Source organism: Carcharhinus amblyrhynchos, unplaced genomic scaffold, assembly GCF_965287045.1.
Source record: "Carcharhinus amblyrhynchos unplaced genomic scaffold, sCarAmb.v2.hapA chromosome_182, whole genome shotgun sequence".
Taxonomy (NCBI): domain Eukaryota; kingdom Metazoa; phylum Chordata; class Chondrichthyes; order Carcharhiniformes; family Carcharhinidae; genus Carcharhinus; species Carcharhinus amblyrhynchos.
The window spans coordinates 21093-38012 of NW_027649922.1; the positions used below are offsets into that span (position 1 = coordinate 21093).

The window sequence follows — 16920 nt, forward strand, 5'->3', positions numbered from 1 at the left end:
AACTGCCTTACCCCTATCCACCTCTTTGGTCACTTTCTCAAAGAACTCAATAAGGTTAGTAAGGCACGACCTACCCGCCACAAAACCATGCTGACTATTTCTAATCAATTTATTACTCTCCAAATAACTATAAATCCTATCCCTAATAATTTTTTCTAAAACCTTGGATTTGATTTAATTTTGATTGGGTTCCTGGCGGGGTTTCCGGCTCGGAATTTCTCTCACTTTCCCCATTGCTCAACACTCACTTCTTCCTTTTTATTTAAAAACAAACGGCGGGGGAGGGGGAGGGGCCTCACCGTGACATCACGGCAACATGGCGGAGGCCCCGCCCCTCCACAGGCCCCGGATGTTCCGCCAAAGACAAGCATCTGGGCCAGAGGCAGCAGGAGGCGACACTGGGAGGAGCAGCGCCGGCCGGGAGGGTTACAGCGGCTCCTGGTGGCCGGGAGGGGAAACAGCAGCAGCCCCGTCTCTGCCCAAAGGCTTCCCCAGTTCAGCTGCTCAGAGGGTCTGGGAACCTCTTCAAATGGAAACTGCATCTCAAATTTTCCCCGCGTCCACCTCACCCTCCCTCTGTCCCCCTCACCCTCCCTCTGTCCATCTCACCATCCTTCCCTCTCTCCATCTATCCCTGTCCTCTAACAAGAACCATTCATTCAGCACAACATCTTCCCGTTCATTCCCCCAGTCTGTATTCCAGCCTTTATCAAATCCACTCTGCTCCCAGATACTTTACACCATCAGATATTACAATTCTAACATTATCATCTCTCCAATTTCATATTTGTCCAAGGCAATCACAAACTAAGGAAATTTGACACACCCACTACCACTCTCAGTGACTTTGACAAATGCACCATAGAAAGCATTCTTTCTGGGTGTCTCACATTTTGGTCTGGATCCTGCTCTCCGTCTGAGGTCCATTCCAACTGACTCAAGAACAGCTTCTTCCCAGCTGCCATCAGACTTTTAAACGAACCTAACTTGCATTAGTTCACCATAGTGCATTACTACACCCGAGCTGTGACTGTAACACTGCATTGTGTACTCTCTCCTTTCCTTCTCTATGAATGTCATGCTCTGCTTGTCTAGTGCGTAAGAAACAATACTTTACAATGAATGTTAATATATGTGACAATAATAAATCGAATCAAAAGATAAAACAATTAAAACCCCAGCAGATGAGAAAGTGACTGGAAGCTGCATCTGAATCTCCTGTTGTTAGGTTAACCATGACAGACCAATCTGGGACTTTGACATGTAATAAATGACTTTATCAGCTGAGTTTTATTTGTTAACCTCAAGGTTTTTGCCACATTTACAAATTAAAATAATTTGTGCCACCAAAACCAGGGATGTACTGCTGAAGGTTTATAAGGCTCTGGTCAGACTACCTTTGGAGTTTCGTGAACAAATTTGGGTCTGTATCAAACAAAGAATGTACTCTCCCTGGAGAAGATCCAGAAGAGATTCACAAGAATGATCCCGAGAATGAGAAGTTTGAGGACTCTGGGTCTGTACTCGGAGTTTAGAAAGATGAGGGGATCCTCATTGAAACTTACAGAATACTGAAAGACCTGGATAGAATGGAATTCAGGAAGATGCTTCCATTTGTAGGAGAGACTATGATCCGAGGGAACAGCCTCAGAATAAAAGGACGACCGTTTTGCACCGAGATGAGGAGGACTTTCTTCAGCCAGAGGGTGGTGAATCTGTGGAATTCATTGCCATAGAAGGCTGTGCATGGCCAGTTCATTGAGTGTATTTAAGACAGAGATAGACAGGTTCCTGATTGGTTAGGGGATCAAATATTATAGAGAAACAATGGGAGAATGGGTTTGGAAATGTATCAGCCATGATTAAACGGTGGAGTGGACTCAATGAGCAGATCTTTTTTATTTTAATAACATGCTTTATTCATAAAAATCTCAAACTATTGCAAACCCAAATGTCTAAAAATTGCAAACAGTGCAGAATAAAAACATTTTTACAGCAGTATACAAATTACAGTCATTAAATTTCAAAACTATATACTTGCCTAAAAATTTACTGTGTGCAGAAAGAGCAGAATTCTTTAAATTCTGCTCCTGTATCTTATAACCTTTTAGTTTCACTCTCACTGTTACCTACAGTATTTACACTAGTCCCCTGCTCTTTATTAGCTTGTGTCCGTATTAGTTTCAGCATTCCAATGGTTCCCAATGAGGGAACAGAGTTCATGTACAGTGTCTGGTGATAAAAGGGTTAATTCACCAGCTGAGGTTCCTGCTGTAAACTCCGATCCCTGTCAATATTGTTCAATATTCACACTGCAGTAACCGGTTCCCAGATGCAGACATGGGACTGACTGAACTTGTCTGAGGCTCACACAGAGCAGCGCCTGCAGTAGGTGTGAGCCACCAGCAGATGGTGGCATTGTGTGACTTTAATCCCCAGATAGTGAAAGAGGTTTTGAGGAGAGGCTGGTGGAGCCTTTAATTCATTCACAGAGACAGAGAGGAAACTCTGACAAGATTGACCAATCTGTCCTCTGCTGGGGACTGTCAGAATCACACACACTGTTCCCTCTCTCTGGAGAATGATCTCTGCTGCTCCATTTTGAAAGGAGGGTGAAGACTCTGTTGCTGAGAACACTGACAACACATTGCTGCTTAAACAATGGTTTGCAGCAATCTTTCCTTCAATGTGGAGACTAAAACTACAACAGTTTTCCAGCTGGGAAACCAGGTAAGCAGGGAAATCACTGCCAGGCTGGAGGGGCTGATGGAATAGGGAGGGAGAGGGGCAGGAATGAAGGGTTTGGAAGGAGCTGTCGAAGATCTTCACAATTCAGGATTTCACTGTAACCGGTGGAGCAGCAATGTTCAGAGATTGAAATGTTCACACTCTCACTCTCAGTCCCGATCTGGATTCCCACAGTGACTCCAGCTGTCTCTTTCCATTTGGACTGAACTGATTTCCCTCCAGCCTGAAACAGATTAAAGATGAAACAGGAAATAAACAGATTGAACAACAGGGTAAATAACAGGAGACTGGAGTTAATGGGACAAATCTTCTGGTTTCTGGATCACCAGAGACCCAGACACACAACTGAAGATGAGCATCGGGACCCTGTGGATGTCCTGACACACTGATCTACCTGGGAATTGTCCCAGAGGTAGTAACTACTATTGGGGAAGTCCCCTGCTGCAGTTAGAGTCAGAGACTTGGGACAGATCCACAAAATTGACCTGGATAGTTACTCAGGTAATGTTAGACAGCTCACCACCTGGGCTAATACCTGAATAGCACAACTGAGTCCCCCAATCACTTCCCACTGATCCCCCATACTACACCTCCCACAATCTGACTAGACCCACTCATCCCTACCTCCCCTCCAGCCTGGCCACCTCCCATGAGCCCTCAAACTAATCGGACTAACCCTCCCAACTTGGCCTCATCCTGAGCCAACCTCTCCTCACCTGACATAGAAACATAGAAGATCGGAGCAGGAGGAGGCCATTTGGCCCTTCGAACCTGCTCCACCATCCATCACCATCATGTCTGATCGTCCAACTCAATAGCCTCATCCTGCTTTCTCCCCATAACCTTTGATCCCGTTCACCCCAAGTGCTCTATCCAGCTGCCTCTTCAATACATTCTTGACTAAACCTCTGATTTAAACTCATTACCCCAGAACCAACCCCACCCCACTACCCTCTTCAAAGCTATTAACCAATCCCAACCCCCACCACACAACCACATCTGTTTAGACCCCAACAACATGACCAACTCCCAGCCACCATCCAAACTCCCGATTAACCCTCCAACCCAACACAATACAACTCATCCACTCCCCCGACACCCAGAACTAATCCTCCAACCTCTCCCCAGCTCCCTGACTAACCATTCATCCAGCGACACACCAACCCATTCACTCCCCCAATCAACTAACACGGAGCTCCCGGGGGTCACTGTGCTGTAAATAGGGTGTGTGCTCTCTCTTCCCCGACTCTGCTCTGACGGAGTTCCCCGGGGTCACTGTGCTGTAAATAGGGTGTGTGCTCTCTCTTCCCCGACTCTGACGGAGTTCCCCGGGGTCACTGTGCTGTAAATAGTGTGTGTGCTCTCTCTTCCCCGACTCTGCTCTGATGGAGCTCCCGGGGTCACTGTGCTGTAAATAGGGTGTGTGCTCTCTCTTCCCCGACTCTGCTCTGACGGAGCTCCCCGGGGTCACTGTGCTGTAAATAGGGTGTGTGCTCTCTCTTCCCCGACTCTGCTCTGATGGAGCTCCCCGGGGTCACTGTGCTGTAAATAGGGTGTGTGCTCTCTCTTCCCCGACTCTGCTCTGACGGAGCTCCCCGGGGTCACTGTGCTGTAAATAGGGTGTGTGCTCTCTCTTCCCCGACTCTGCTCTGATGGATCTCCCCAGGGTCACTGTGCTGTAAATAGGGTGTGTGCTCTCTCTTCCCCGACCCTGCTCTGATGGAGCTCCCCGGGGTCACTGTGCTGTAAATAGGGTGTGTGCTCTCTCTTCCCCGACTCTGACGGAGCTCCCCGGGGTCACTGTGCTGTAAATAGGGTGTGTGCTCTCTCTTCCCCGACTCTGCTCTGACGGAGCTCCCCGGGGTCACTGTGCTGTAAATAGGGTGTGTGCTCTCTCTTCCCCGACTCTGCTCTGATGGAGCTCCCCGGGGTCACTGTGCTGTAAATAGGGTGTGTGCTCTCTCTTCCCCGACTCTGCTCTGACGGAGCTCCCCGGGGTCACTGTGCTGTAAATAGGGTGTGTGCTCTCTCTTCCCCGACTCTGCTCTGATGGATCTCCCCCGGGGTCACTGTGCTGTAAATAGGGTGTGTGCTCTCTCTTCCCCGACTCTGCTCTGACGGAGCTCCCCGGGGTCACTGTGCTGTAAATAGGGTGTGTGCTCTCTCTTCCCCGACTCTGCTCTGATGGATCTCCCCGGGGTCACTGTGCTGTAAATAGGGTGTGTGCTCTCTCTTCCCCGACTCTGATGGAGCTCCCCGGGGTCACTGTGCTGTAAATAGGGTGTGTGCTCTCTCTTCCCCGACTCTGCTCTGATGGAGCTCCCCGGGGTCACTGTGCTGTAAATAGGGTGTGTGCTCTCTCTTCCCCGACTCTGCTCTGACGGAGCTCCCCGGGGTCACTGTGCTGTAAATAGGGTGTGTGCTCTCTCTTCCCCGACTCTGATGGAGCTCCCCGGGGTCACTGTGCTGTAAATAGGGTGTGTGCTCTCTCTTCCCCGACTCTGCTCTGACGGAGCTCCCCGGGGTCACTGTGCTGTAAATAGGGTGTGTGCTCTCTCTTCCCCGACTCTGCTCTGATGGAGCTCCCCGGGGTCACTGTGCTGTAAATAGGGTGTGTGCTCTCTCTTCCCCGACTCTGCTCTGACGGAGCTCCCCCGGGGTCACTGTGCTGTAAATAGGGTGTGTGCTCTCTCTTCCCCGACTCTGATGGAGCTCCCCGGGGTCACTGTGCTGTAAATAGGGTGTGTGCTCTCTCTTCCCCGACTCTGCTCTGACGGAGCTCCCTGGGGTCACTGTGCTGTAAATAGGGTGTGTGCTCTCTCTTCCCCGACTCTGATGGAGCTCCCCAGGGTCACTGTGCTGTAAATAGGGTGTGTGCTCTCTCTTCCCCGACTCTGCTCTGATGGAGCTCCCCGGGGTCACTGTGCTGTAAATAGGGTGTGTGCTCTCTCTTCCCCGACTCTGCTCTGATGGTGCTCCCCGGGGTCACTGTGCTGTAAATAGGGTGTGTGCTCTCTCTTCCCCGACTCTGCTCTGACGGATCTCCCCGGGGTCACTGTGCTGTAAATAGGGTGTGTGCTCTCTCTTCCCCGACTCTGCTCTGACGGAGCTCCCTGGGGTCACTGTGCTGTAAATAGGGTGTGTGCTCTCTCTTCCCCGACTCTGCTCTGACGGAGTTCCCCGGGGTCACTGTGCTATAAATAGGGTGTGTGCTCTCTCTTCCCCGACTCTGCTCTGATGGTGCTCCCCGGGGTCACTGTGCTGTAAATAGGGTGTGTGCTCTCTCTTCCCCGACTCTGCTCTGACGGAGCTCCCCGGGGTCACTGTGCTGTAAATAGGGTGTGTGCTCGCTCTTCCCCGACTCTGCTCTGACGGAGCTCCCCGGGGTCACTGTGCTGTAAATAGGGTGTGTGCTCTCTCTTCCCCGACTCTGCTCTGACGGAGCTCCCCGGGGTCACTGTGCTGTAAATAGGGTGTGTGCTCTCTCTTCCCCGACTCTGCTCTGACGGAGCTCCCCGGGGTCACTGTGCTGTAAATAGGGTGTGTGCTCTCTCTTCCCCGACTCTGCTCTGATGGAGCTCCCCGGGGTCACTGTGCTGTAAATAGGGTGTGTGCTCTCTCTTCCCCGACTCTGCTCTGACGGATCTCCCCGGGGTCACTGTGCTGTAAATAGGGTGTGTGCTCTCTCTTCCCCGACTCTGCTCTGATGGAGCTCCCCGGGGTCACTGTGCTGTAAATAGGGTGTGTGCTCTCTCTTCCCCGACTCTGCTCTGATGGAGTTCCCCGGGGTCACTGTGCTGTAAATAGGGTGTGTGCTCTCTCTTCCCCGACTCTGCTCTGATGGAGTTCCCCGGGGTCACTGTGCTGTAAATAGGGTGTGTGCTCTCTCTTCCCCGACTCTGCTCTGACGGAGCTCCCCGGGGTCACTGTGCTGTAAATAGGGTGTGTGCTCTCTCTTCCCCGTCTCTGATGGAGCTCCCCGGGGTCACTGTGCTGTAAATAGGGTGTGTGCTCTCTCTTCCCCGACTCTGCTCTGACGGAGCTCCCCGGGGTCACTGTGCTGTAAATAGGGTGTGTGCTCTCTCTTCCCCGACTCTGCTCTGACGGAGCTCCCTGGGGTCACTGTGCTGTAAATAGGGTGTGTGCTCTCTCTTCCCCGACTCTGCTCTGACGGAGCTCCCCGGGGTCACTGTGCTGTAAATAGGGTGTGTGCTCTCTCTTCCCCGACTCTGCTCTGACGGATCTCCCCGGGGTCACTGTGCTGTAAATAGGGTGTGTGCTCTCTCTTCCCCGACTCTGCTCTGATGGAGCTCCCCGGGGTCACTGTGCTGTAAATAGGGTGTGTGCTCTCTCTTCCCCGACTCTGCTCTGATGGATCTCCCCGGGGTCACTGTGCTGTAAATAGGGTGTGTGCTCTCTCTTCCCCGACTCTGCTCTGATGGAGCTCCCCGGGGTCACTGTGCTGTAAATAGGGTGTGTGCTCTCTCTTCCCCGACTCTGCTCTGATGGAGCTCCCCGGGGTCACTGTGCTGTAAATAGGGTGTGTGCTCTCTCTTCCCCGACTCTGCTCTGATGGAGTTCCCCGGGGTCACTGTGCTGTAAATAGGGTGTGTGCTCTCTCTTCCCCGACTCTGCTCTGATGGAGTTCCCCGGGGTCACTGTGCTGTAAATAGGGTGTGTGCTCTCTCTTCCCCGACTCTGCTCTGATGGAGCTCCCCGGGGTCACTGTGCTGTAAATAGGGTGTGTGCTCTCTCTTCCCCGACTCTGCTCTGACGGAGCTCCCCGGGGTCACTGTGCTGTAAATAGGGTGTGTGCTCTCTCTTCCCCGACTCTGCTCTGACGGAGCTCCCCGGGGTCACTGTGCTGTAAATAGGGTGTGTGCTCTCTCTTCCCCGACTCTGCTCTGATGGAGGTCCCCGGGGTCACTGTGCTGTAAATAGGGTGTGTTCTCTCTCTTCCCCGACTCTGCTCTGACGGAGCTCCCCGGGGTCACTGCGCTGAAGATTCTGGGAGAAATATGCAGCAGTTTCAGGTTGGGGGAATTTTCACACATTCCGGCAATCTGCTTACCATTGCTGCTGCTTGGAAGATTCAGGCCCATTTATATTTTAAATCCATTTATATTTTAATTGTTACACTAAACATTAACACAAACACTCACTCTATCCATTCCAGACTCCTGCAGGTCAGTATGAGGTGGCGGAGAGCAGGGACAGATTGATCTGTGAAGGAGTTTGATTCCAGGTTCAGAAACCTCAGTGACTGGTTTGTACAGAGAGCGGAGACAAGATCCTCAGCACAAGAATCTGTGAGAGCGTTCTTATACAGACTGGAGACCAGAGAGAGAAATAACAGGAATCAGGCTCATTCCCCAGTGTTTTATATAATACTGTTAATAACAATAATAATGTATTGTAGGAGACATTCCAAAAACACAACTTGCATTTCTGTAGAATGAGGAAATACTCAATGCTGAAAATGAAATATAAATAAACTGGAAATGTTCAGCAGGTTAGGGAAATATTTGTGAAGAGAGAAACAGGGGTAAAGTTTGAGCTTCCATTGGAACTGGGAACTGGCAGTGAATTGACAGGTTTGAAGGGACAGCGGTGGGTGGCTGGGGATGAAACAAAGAAAGGACAAACTGGAATTACAGGAGTGATTAAATGGTAAAAGTGATGATGGGACAGGACCATAATCACAGGATCCCCATGTCCTTACTCGGAGTGGCTCGGGAGGGACATGGGATGGTCAGTCGTTTGGGAATGCAGTTTGTGGTGAGGGTGAAGATAATGGCTGTGATTTTCCCAGAAGCTGTGAATTCCCAACATGGGGATTGGAAATGGGTGGTGTGTCTGTGTGGGCAGGATAGGCAGAGTTATGAAGGTGATATTGTCAGAGGCGGACAATTAACGGCTGGCAGGCAGGGGGAGCTGCCCACTGAGGCAGCCTGGGCAGGGGGCAGTCCCGGTTCAGGCAATGCTGGCACCATCTCCAAAGGCAGCCAGCAGGACTTTCAAACACAGCAGCTCTGGAGGGAGCAGTGAGGGAGCTCTGCTTACTGAATGAGGGGCTGAAATGTCAGAAAGCAGAGCAAGGGTTACCCCCCAATCACTAATTCCCCCCGGGAGGAGCTCCTCCCGGCTGCTCAGGCTCGGAGGGAGGTCCTGTTCCCTCAGGATGGGAGGAGGTTATCCCATCATTACAAGCCAGTCTGGATGGAGATTGCTGGGAGGTGAGCAGGTTTCAGACACGTGGTTACAGTGTGGAAAAGGATCAATGTCCTGATGTGTTCTGACACGGTGAGTGCAGCACAGCCTGATATGTGAATAAGGATGAGAGGGAAATTGTAGAAAGAACATCTCCACCCAGACACCGGCAATGCAAAGGCAGCAGCATTGACTGTCAGAGACATGTCCGTTAGGCTGGCACCAGCATAGGCTAGAGCAGGGTTCACCAACATATTCACTGGGCAAACACATGGCAATGTTTTTCTCACTCAAGGGGCCAATGAGTAAATTTCAGAATGATCAAGTTTGGCACAGCAGAAATTTCAATTAAAAACTAAACTGAGATATGAAAAGAAACAACTTGCTGAGCACAATAATGAGGAATAAATAAAGATGATGATTAGAGTTTAATCCTCATCAATCACAAATTGTTTCTCTCCCACATTTGCTGCAGTTTGGCTCAAAAACCCATCAGCAGCAAACATGGGAAAGAAACGGCCTGTGATTGGAGCAGCTCCATACAGATTCTTCCATTCAAACTGAACTGTGTGACTGAGATTCTGGAAACTCGCTCCGGGGGTCACATTGAGGGGCTTCGAGGGTCACATTCACCCCTTGGTGCACACGTTGGACAATCCTGGGCTAGAGCATGTGTTTGATGAACAATTTGTGTGTTTGGAAAGAGAGCAAACATCATCAGGGAATGAGTAAAGAAGAGTGGAGACATCCAGATCTTGCCACCCTTACACCAATGGAAGATGAAGTGCTGGATCAGGAAGGCCTGGGGGCAGAGTGGGTCATTACTGCTGGTGAGATGGGTTGAGTGGGTGGCCTAATGAATGGGTACAGGAGAGTGTCTGGTGAGGACAAAACATAGAGCTTGTGTATCCATCACTGGGCACAGAGAGCAGTCTGAAGGACGTATTGGGATAAGAACAAAATAACTAGGAGCAGCAGAAGGCCATTCAGCCCCTCGAGCAGACTCCATCATGGCTGATCGAATTGTAGTCACAATTATTTTCCCGCTCACTCCTCTGTAACCCTTGATTCACTTCTGAATCCAAAATCATTCCTAACTCAGCCTTGAATATATTCAATGACTCTGCCTCCACTAGTCTCCAGGGAACAGAATTCCACTGACCAGCAACCATCTAAAAAATAAATTTCTCCTCCTCTCAGTCTTAAGGGACAGACAATTACATTTGAAAATCTGTCCCCTTGTTGTGGTCTCTCTTACAAGAGGAAACAGCCTCTCAGTAACCATCCCATCTCATCCCCTCTATGCGATCACCTTTTAATCTTCTGAACTTTCACAGATTTTGCTCCAATCTGCTCAAATTTTCCTCGTAAAATAAATCTCTCCATCCCAGGAGTCATCCAAGTGAACTTTCTCTGAACTGGTTCAAATACAATTCTATCCTTTAGGTAAAGAGCTCAACACTATACACAATAGCCCAGTTGTGTTCTAATGAAGGACGTGTAAAACTGCAGCAAAACCTTCTTACTCTTACCTTCCATTCCTATTGCAATAAGAACGTTAAGAAACAGGAGCAGGAATCATCCATTCTGTCCTTCAAATCCACTCCATCATTCAATGTGACCATGGCTGATCCTCTGCTTCAACACCATTTCCAACATTATCCCTGCATTCCTTGATTCACCAGCATTCTAATGGGAAACAAATACCCCTCATCTCAGCCTAAATAACTGTCCCTTATTCTCAGACTGTGTCCCAGGTTTCAGACCCTCCAGCAAGGGGAAACATCCTTTCTGCATCTGGCCTATTGAACGCTATAAAATAGTGTAGGTTTGAATAAGTTCAGCTATCATTCTTCTAAAGGACTGAGAATAAAGTGTTTTTGTTCCTCAGAGGACAACCCATCTGTCCCTGGACCTATTTTAGTGAACCTTCTTTACATGCCAAGTACATATTTGCTTCGGTCAGGAGACCAAAACTGTCCACAATTCTCCAGGTTGGTCTCAGCAAGGCTGCAGATAATTACAGGAAGACATCTTTTTCCTCAACTCAAATCCTCTTAGAATAATGTCTAACATACCATTTGTTATCTTTGCTGCTCTCATCTTCACTTTCAGTTCCTCATGAACAAGGATATCAACTATCTTTATCATGGTGAATCCACCTACCATGTATATCTTTGGAGTTGTCTCAATGTCAGTTTTATTTTCTAACAAAATTAGATAACCTCATATTTTCCCACCTTGTCATCCAGCTGGTAAACATTTGTCCACTCCCTGAGCCTCTCCACATCCCCTTCAAACATCACTGCATCCTCCTCACAATTCAGATTTCCACATGGTTTTCTATTCATCTCACATTTGGAAATATTATATTTGATCCCCACATCCATATCATTGATATAGATTCTGAATAGCTGAGACCCAAACACTGATCCCTGCCGTACTCCACTAGTTAGAGGCTGTCAATCCAAAAATAACCCATTTATTCCAACTCCTTGTTTCTGTCCACTAACCAGCTCTCAATCCATGCTGGGATATTTCACCCAATCCCATGTGCTCCAATTTTCTTTAATAACCTCTTATGTGTGAATCATCCCACTGTAGAATCCCGAGTGTAGGATACACTCGCATGGAGTATTTTACAAAGATCCGCTCCCCACAACATCACAATTTACTGGGGCTTATCCACCTAACCTACACATCTTGGGACAGTAAGGGCAATTTTATCATGGTGAATCCATCTACCATGCATATCTTTGGAGTGTGGGAGGAAACTGGAGCACCCAGAGGAAACACACACAGACACTGGGAGAATGGAGAAACTCCACACAGTCACCCAAGGCTGGAACTGAACCCGGGCCTGTGGCTGTGATACAATAATGTTAACCACTGTGTCACCGTGCCAGCCTTTCATAAATCCATGTTGGCCCTGTATAATCCTGCCATAAATTTTGAAATGTTCTGTTATCACTTCCTTTATTATAGATTATTATAGGATCTTCCATACTCTCACTGTCAGACTAATAGACCTGCAGTTGCCCGGTTTCCTGTAACTCCGCATATTTACGCTGCTAATCCCCCCACCTGCACATCTTGGACACTAACAGGCAATTTATCACGGCCAATCCACCAAACCTACACATTTTTTGGACTGTGGGAGCTGCCGGTGGAACCCACACAGACACAGGGAGAATGTGAAAACTCCACAGACTGGAATGAATCTGGGTCCCTGACGCTGTGAGGCAGCAGTGCCCATCCCAGTGCCACATCTTCACTTAATCTAATACAATCCTTGAATTAGTAACAGTTGGAACACTTCTGCTGCTGTTTTTTCAAATGAAAGGAATCTATTTTTGTTGGAAAGGCCACACATTTACACATCATCATGTCTAAAACAGCTTGTTTTGTGATTGGCACTGGAACGTACTTCTCCAAGAAATTACTTGAATACATTCTGTGAACTAATCTTCTATTCAACTTCTGACAATCTGAGTGATTTATACAGTAAATGGAAGAACCCATAGGAACATTGACCTACAGAGGGATCTGTGTGTACAAGTCTACAGATCCCTAAAATGGTAACACAGGTGGATGAGGTGGTGAAGAAGGCAGACAGCATTGACTGGGGCATCGAGTATAAAAGTTAACAAGTTATGTTACAGTTGTATGAAACTTTAGTTGGCCACATGTGAATATTGTTTACAGTTCTGTTTGCCACAATACCAGAAGGATGGGGATGCTTTGGAGAGGGTGTAAAGAAGGTTCACCAGAATGTTGCCTGGTCAAGGGGGGGTTAAGTTTTGAGGAGAGGTTGGATAAACATGGATTGTTTTCATTACAAAAAGGAGGCTGAGGGGTGACCTGATGGAGGTGAACACAATTATGGAAAACTTTTCACACAGAGGGTGGTGGGTGCCTTGAATGCACTGACAATGGAGGTGATGGAAGCAGGCATGTTACCAATGTCCAACATGCATCTTTATAGATACACGAACAGGAGATAAACAGAGGAATATAAATTGGGCAGTAAATACTGGGTTTACATAAGGATTAAGAGTCACCGCAGGCTTGGTGGGCCGAAGGGCCTGTTACTGTGTTGTGTGGTTCTTTATTCTTCTTTGTATATGGAGATTAAAATCACCCGTGATTATTGCAGTTTGTTTTTACAAGACCCCATTATTTTTCCTGTGTACTGTGTCAGAGATTCTCAATATTGTTAGGGGTCTATAAATGATTTCCACAAGTGATCTTTTAACGTTGTTAATTCTTATCTCTACCCAAACTGATTCTGTATCTTGATCATTGGAACTAAGTTCACCTCTTGCTGCTGTACTGTCATCTGTTACTAACAGTGAGACTCCACCACCATGTCCTGTCCTCCATTTACTGTCATCTATTCACTCTCCCCCCTTTCACAAATCAATGGATGCTGTGTCCGGGGAGAGCTGTACACATCTGAGGAGGAGGAGAGAACCTCAGAGGGTGAACCATAACATTATTCCCCCACACCCTCAACATAAGGATCTGTGGGACTGACATCCCATTGCTCAGGGATCAGAGAGAGAAGCAACAGGAGTCAGAGGAAAAGCAATTTTCCTTATTCATAACTGACACCAATAGTAATGGGCAGTGTTTTTATACAAATACCAGTGGTGAAATTATATTGTTGAATATTCAGTTATTATAAACACAATCTCACACAGTCTGCTACTTACCCCAGTGTCTGTATTTTACAGTCCGGATTCCTCAGAGCCACAGACAGCCGTTTCACTCCTGAATCTCCCAGTTTATTGTGATCCAGATTCAGATCTATCAGTGAGCGGTTTGTACTGAGAGCAGAGACCAGGTCCTCGGCACAAGAATCAGTGAGATCATTATCCCAGAGACTGGAGATCAGAGAGAGAAAAATAACAGGAATCAGGGTAAATCCCCAGTGTTTTTAAGAATAAGATCATTAACAATAATAATGTACAGTGCGGGACATTCAAGAAACACAACTTCAGTTCATACAGAAGGCAAAATTATATTAATGCTGTAAATCTGAAATATGAATAAATATGTTGGAAACTCTCATCAGGTCAGGCAATATCTGTGAAGAGAGAAACAGATTTAGTTTCAGTTCAATTAGTTAAAATTAGAACTTGGAAGTATCAGTGAATTAAATTGTTTGAAGTGAGAGGGAGCTGGGGATGGGCGGGTGACAAGGAAAGAATAAAATGGAAGTGTCGGAGTGATTAAATGATAAAAAGGATGATGGTGAAAGGGAAGAGCTCAGGATTCCCATGTCCTTACCCTGAGTCACAGGGAGGGACATGGGATGGTCAGTGGCTCAGGAATGGAGTGTGTGGTGGGGTTGAAGATGATGAGAGAGAAACCTTTTTCACACTGCCAGTGGTTCGGGTCTGGAATTACAGCCGGGAAGTGTGGTGGAGGGAGGCTGTATCGAAACAGTCAGAAAGGAATTAGATGATTATTTGAATATAAACAATGAGCGAGGATACGAGAAAAAGGCTGGAGAATGACACACATTCCTAATGCTAATTTGGTGAGCTAGTACAGACACGATGGATCAAATGGCCTCATTGTGAACCGTAACAATTCTGTGAAGATAATGGTTGGAAATGTATCGATATTTCTGCTGTGAGTTGGTGATGTTGCCGTGTGGACAGTGTTCGTAGCCACAGTCCCCAATGAAATATTAATATTTCTCTCCAATAGAGACAGACAATTTGTTACATGGAGCTTCAGGGATAAAACTTAATAAACGTGGGGCAATGGGAGGAGTTGGGACTCCATGAACCCCCACAGCCGGTACGAGGACCAAACCCTCAATATTAGCATCATTCCACATCACACTCCAGACACCAAACCAACTGAACTAACCAACTCCACACAGAACCAGAACGGACACATTAATATCTGACAGGTTAGGGGAATCCGTCCACTCAGGCAGCACAGGCAGAGTCACAGAATTGTTACAGAGCAGAAGGAGGCCACTCAGCCCATTGTGTCTGTACTGACTCTCCGAATGAGCAATTCACTAAGTGTCATTCCCTCACCTTCCCCCAAAACCCTGTGTATTCCAGAGCTTAACCACTGGCTGCAGGGGAAGATCCCATTCAGGCAAAGCTGGCACCAGATCTAAAGGCAGCCAGCAGCACTTTTAAAGGCTCTGAAGGGAGCAGTGAGGGAGCCCTGGTTAATGAACAAAGGACTGAAATGGCAGAAGGCAGATTAAACCCAATTCACTGACACTACCCTGGAAATTCTCAAGGCTATATCGGTTTGGAGGGAGGTTCTGTTCCCTCAGGACTGGAGGAGGAGACCTGTCACATCAACCCAAGCAAGTCTGGATAGAAACTGCCGAGGGCCAGAGCAGGCAGCACGTGGCTGCAGTGAGGCAAAAGGATCAATAACCTGATATGTTCTGACAAGGTGAGCGTTAAACTTACAGGCTGATATGTGAATAAGGATGGAAGAGAAATTGTGGAAAGAACATCTCCACCCAGACACTGGCAATGTCCAAACAGCAGCATCAATCTTCAGGAACATGTCAGCCTCTCTGTGAAGGGTTCCGGTCAGTCAGAGATGACTGCTGTACTGCCCACACTGAGTGACCATCCTGGTGGGCCCATGATGGGCAGTCTGGCAGCACCATAGGCTTGTGTGTGTCTTTGATGGGTGAGTAACAATGGAAATTTATGTGCTTGTAGAAGAGGGCACAGAGAGTCAGAGAAGGAGCCAAGAGTGACAGTGTCTGGATTGTGTCATCCTTATGCCAATGGAAGATGAAGTGCTGGAGCTGGGAGACCTGGAGGCTGGGTGGGGAATCACTGATGGTGAGATGGGTTGTGGATCCAGAGAGAGTGAGTGAGTGAGTGATGGGCACAGGAGAGGCTCTGCTGCTGAGTCCAAAACCTGGTGCTTGTGTGTTCACCATTGGTCAGATGGAGCTCTGGGTTAGGAACAGTCTCCAGGACATGTTGGGATGTGCATTACCCTCTAACAATCTTCACTCTCTCACAGATCAACAGCTGTGGTGAGCGGGAGACGGGTGCGCACCTCTGAAGATGAGGAGGGGTCGTCAGAGGATGGATTGTCATATTATTCCCCATAACATCCACCAGAGCAGATACTGTCTCACACGAGTAGCAAAGGGGTTACAATCTGGCAGCACAGGACAGCACACACAAACCCGAGCAGCTGATGGAGACAGCAATAGCTGAGTTCACTCACACTCTTGAGGGGAGAGGGCAGAGCCAGCTTGTGGAGGGTGAAATGTGACTGGAGTCTTTAACAATGCAGCAGATACTGGAGCTGCAGTGTAAGGTATTTTAACATCCGGTGGAGTTTCCAAAGGCTGTGTGTATCCAGACACAAAGGATGGAGGAGTCAATCCAGACCAGCAGTGTTACCATGTCTCAGGTATGAACACAAATAACATCCTCCACAGAGAGATTGGTGACCTTCATGGAGAGTCACATCCAGCCTATCACCCACAGGAAATACACATGAGCTGCATGTTCTCACCACCTCCAGGAGCTCTGTGGGACACGGGCTGTGGGAGGGATGGGAAAATGTGCCTGGAGTCACTGTCAGGACTTCCCAGCTGAACAGGGAGGGTCCAGTTTGCCCTGAATGGATAGAGGAGCGGCTGCCTGCAGCATTTGGGAGCTCCTCTCAGGATGTCCCTGGTGTGGGCAGTGGGTCCTCTTCTGCTCCGACTGTAACAGAAACACCTCATGAAGCTATGATGACAGGGACAACTCCAGTATCTGTGCAGAGGATTCACAGTCGGCTGGATCCTTCCAGGACTCAGGAAATCTGAGGACAAAGGCCACTGTCATCGAAATTCCCAGAGGAGAGAGGTAAAGATCCTGCCTGTAGCTCAGGGGAAAGTGCAGGGATGGGGGTGGTTGTCATGGTGGGGTTGCTTCCTTGGGTTTCACAGGGTTATACTTT

General features: G+C 48.3%; 1 protein-coding gene across 1 annotated transcript in view; it reads right to left on the bottom strand.

Moving 5' to 3' along the window:
* Positions 1 to 2895: 2895 nt before the first annotated feature.
* Positions 2896 to 16920, bottom strand: part of LOC145338805 (NACHT, LRR and PYD domains-containing protein 12-like) — a gene marked incomplete at its 3' end in the record, with an annotated part of 41816 nt that continues 27791 nt past the window's right edge. The window contains 2 exon segments of the mRNA XM_080183207.1: positions 2896 to 2971; positions 7911 to 8078. Of these exon segments, the coding sequence (XP_080039333.1) occupies positions 2896 to 2971; positions 7911 to 8078 (244 nt within the window).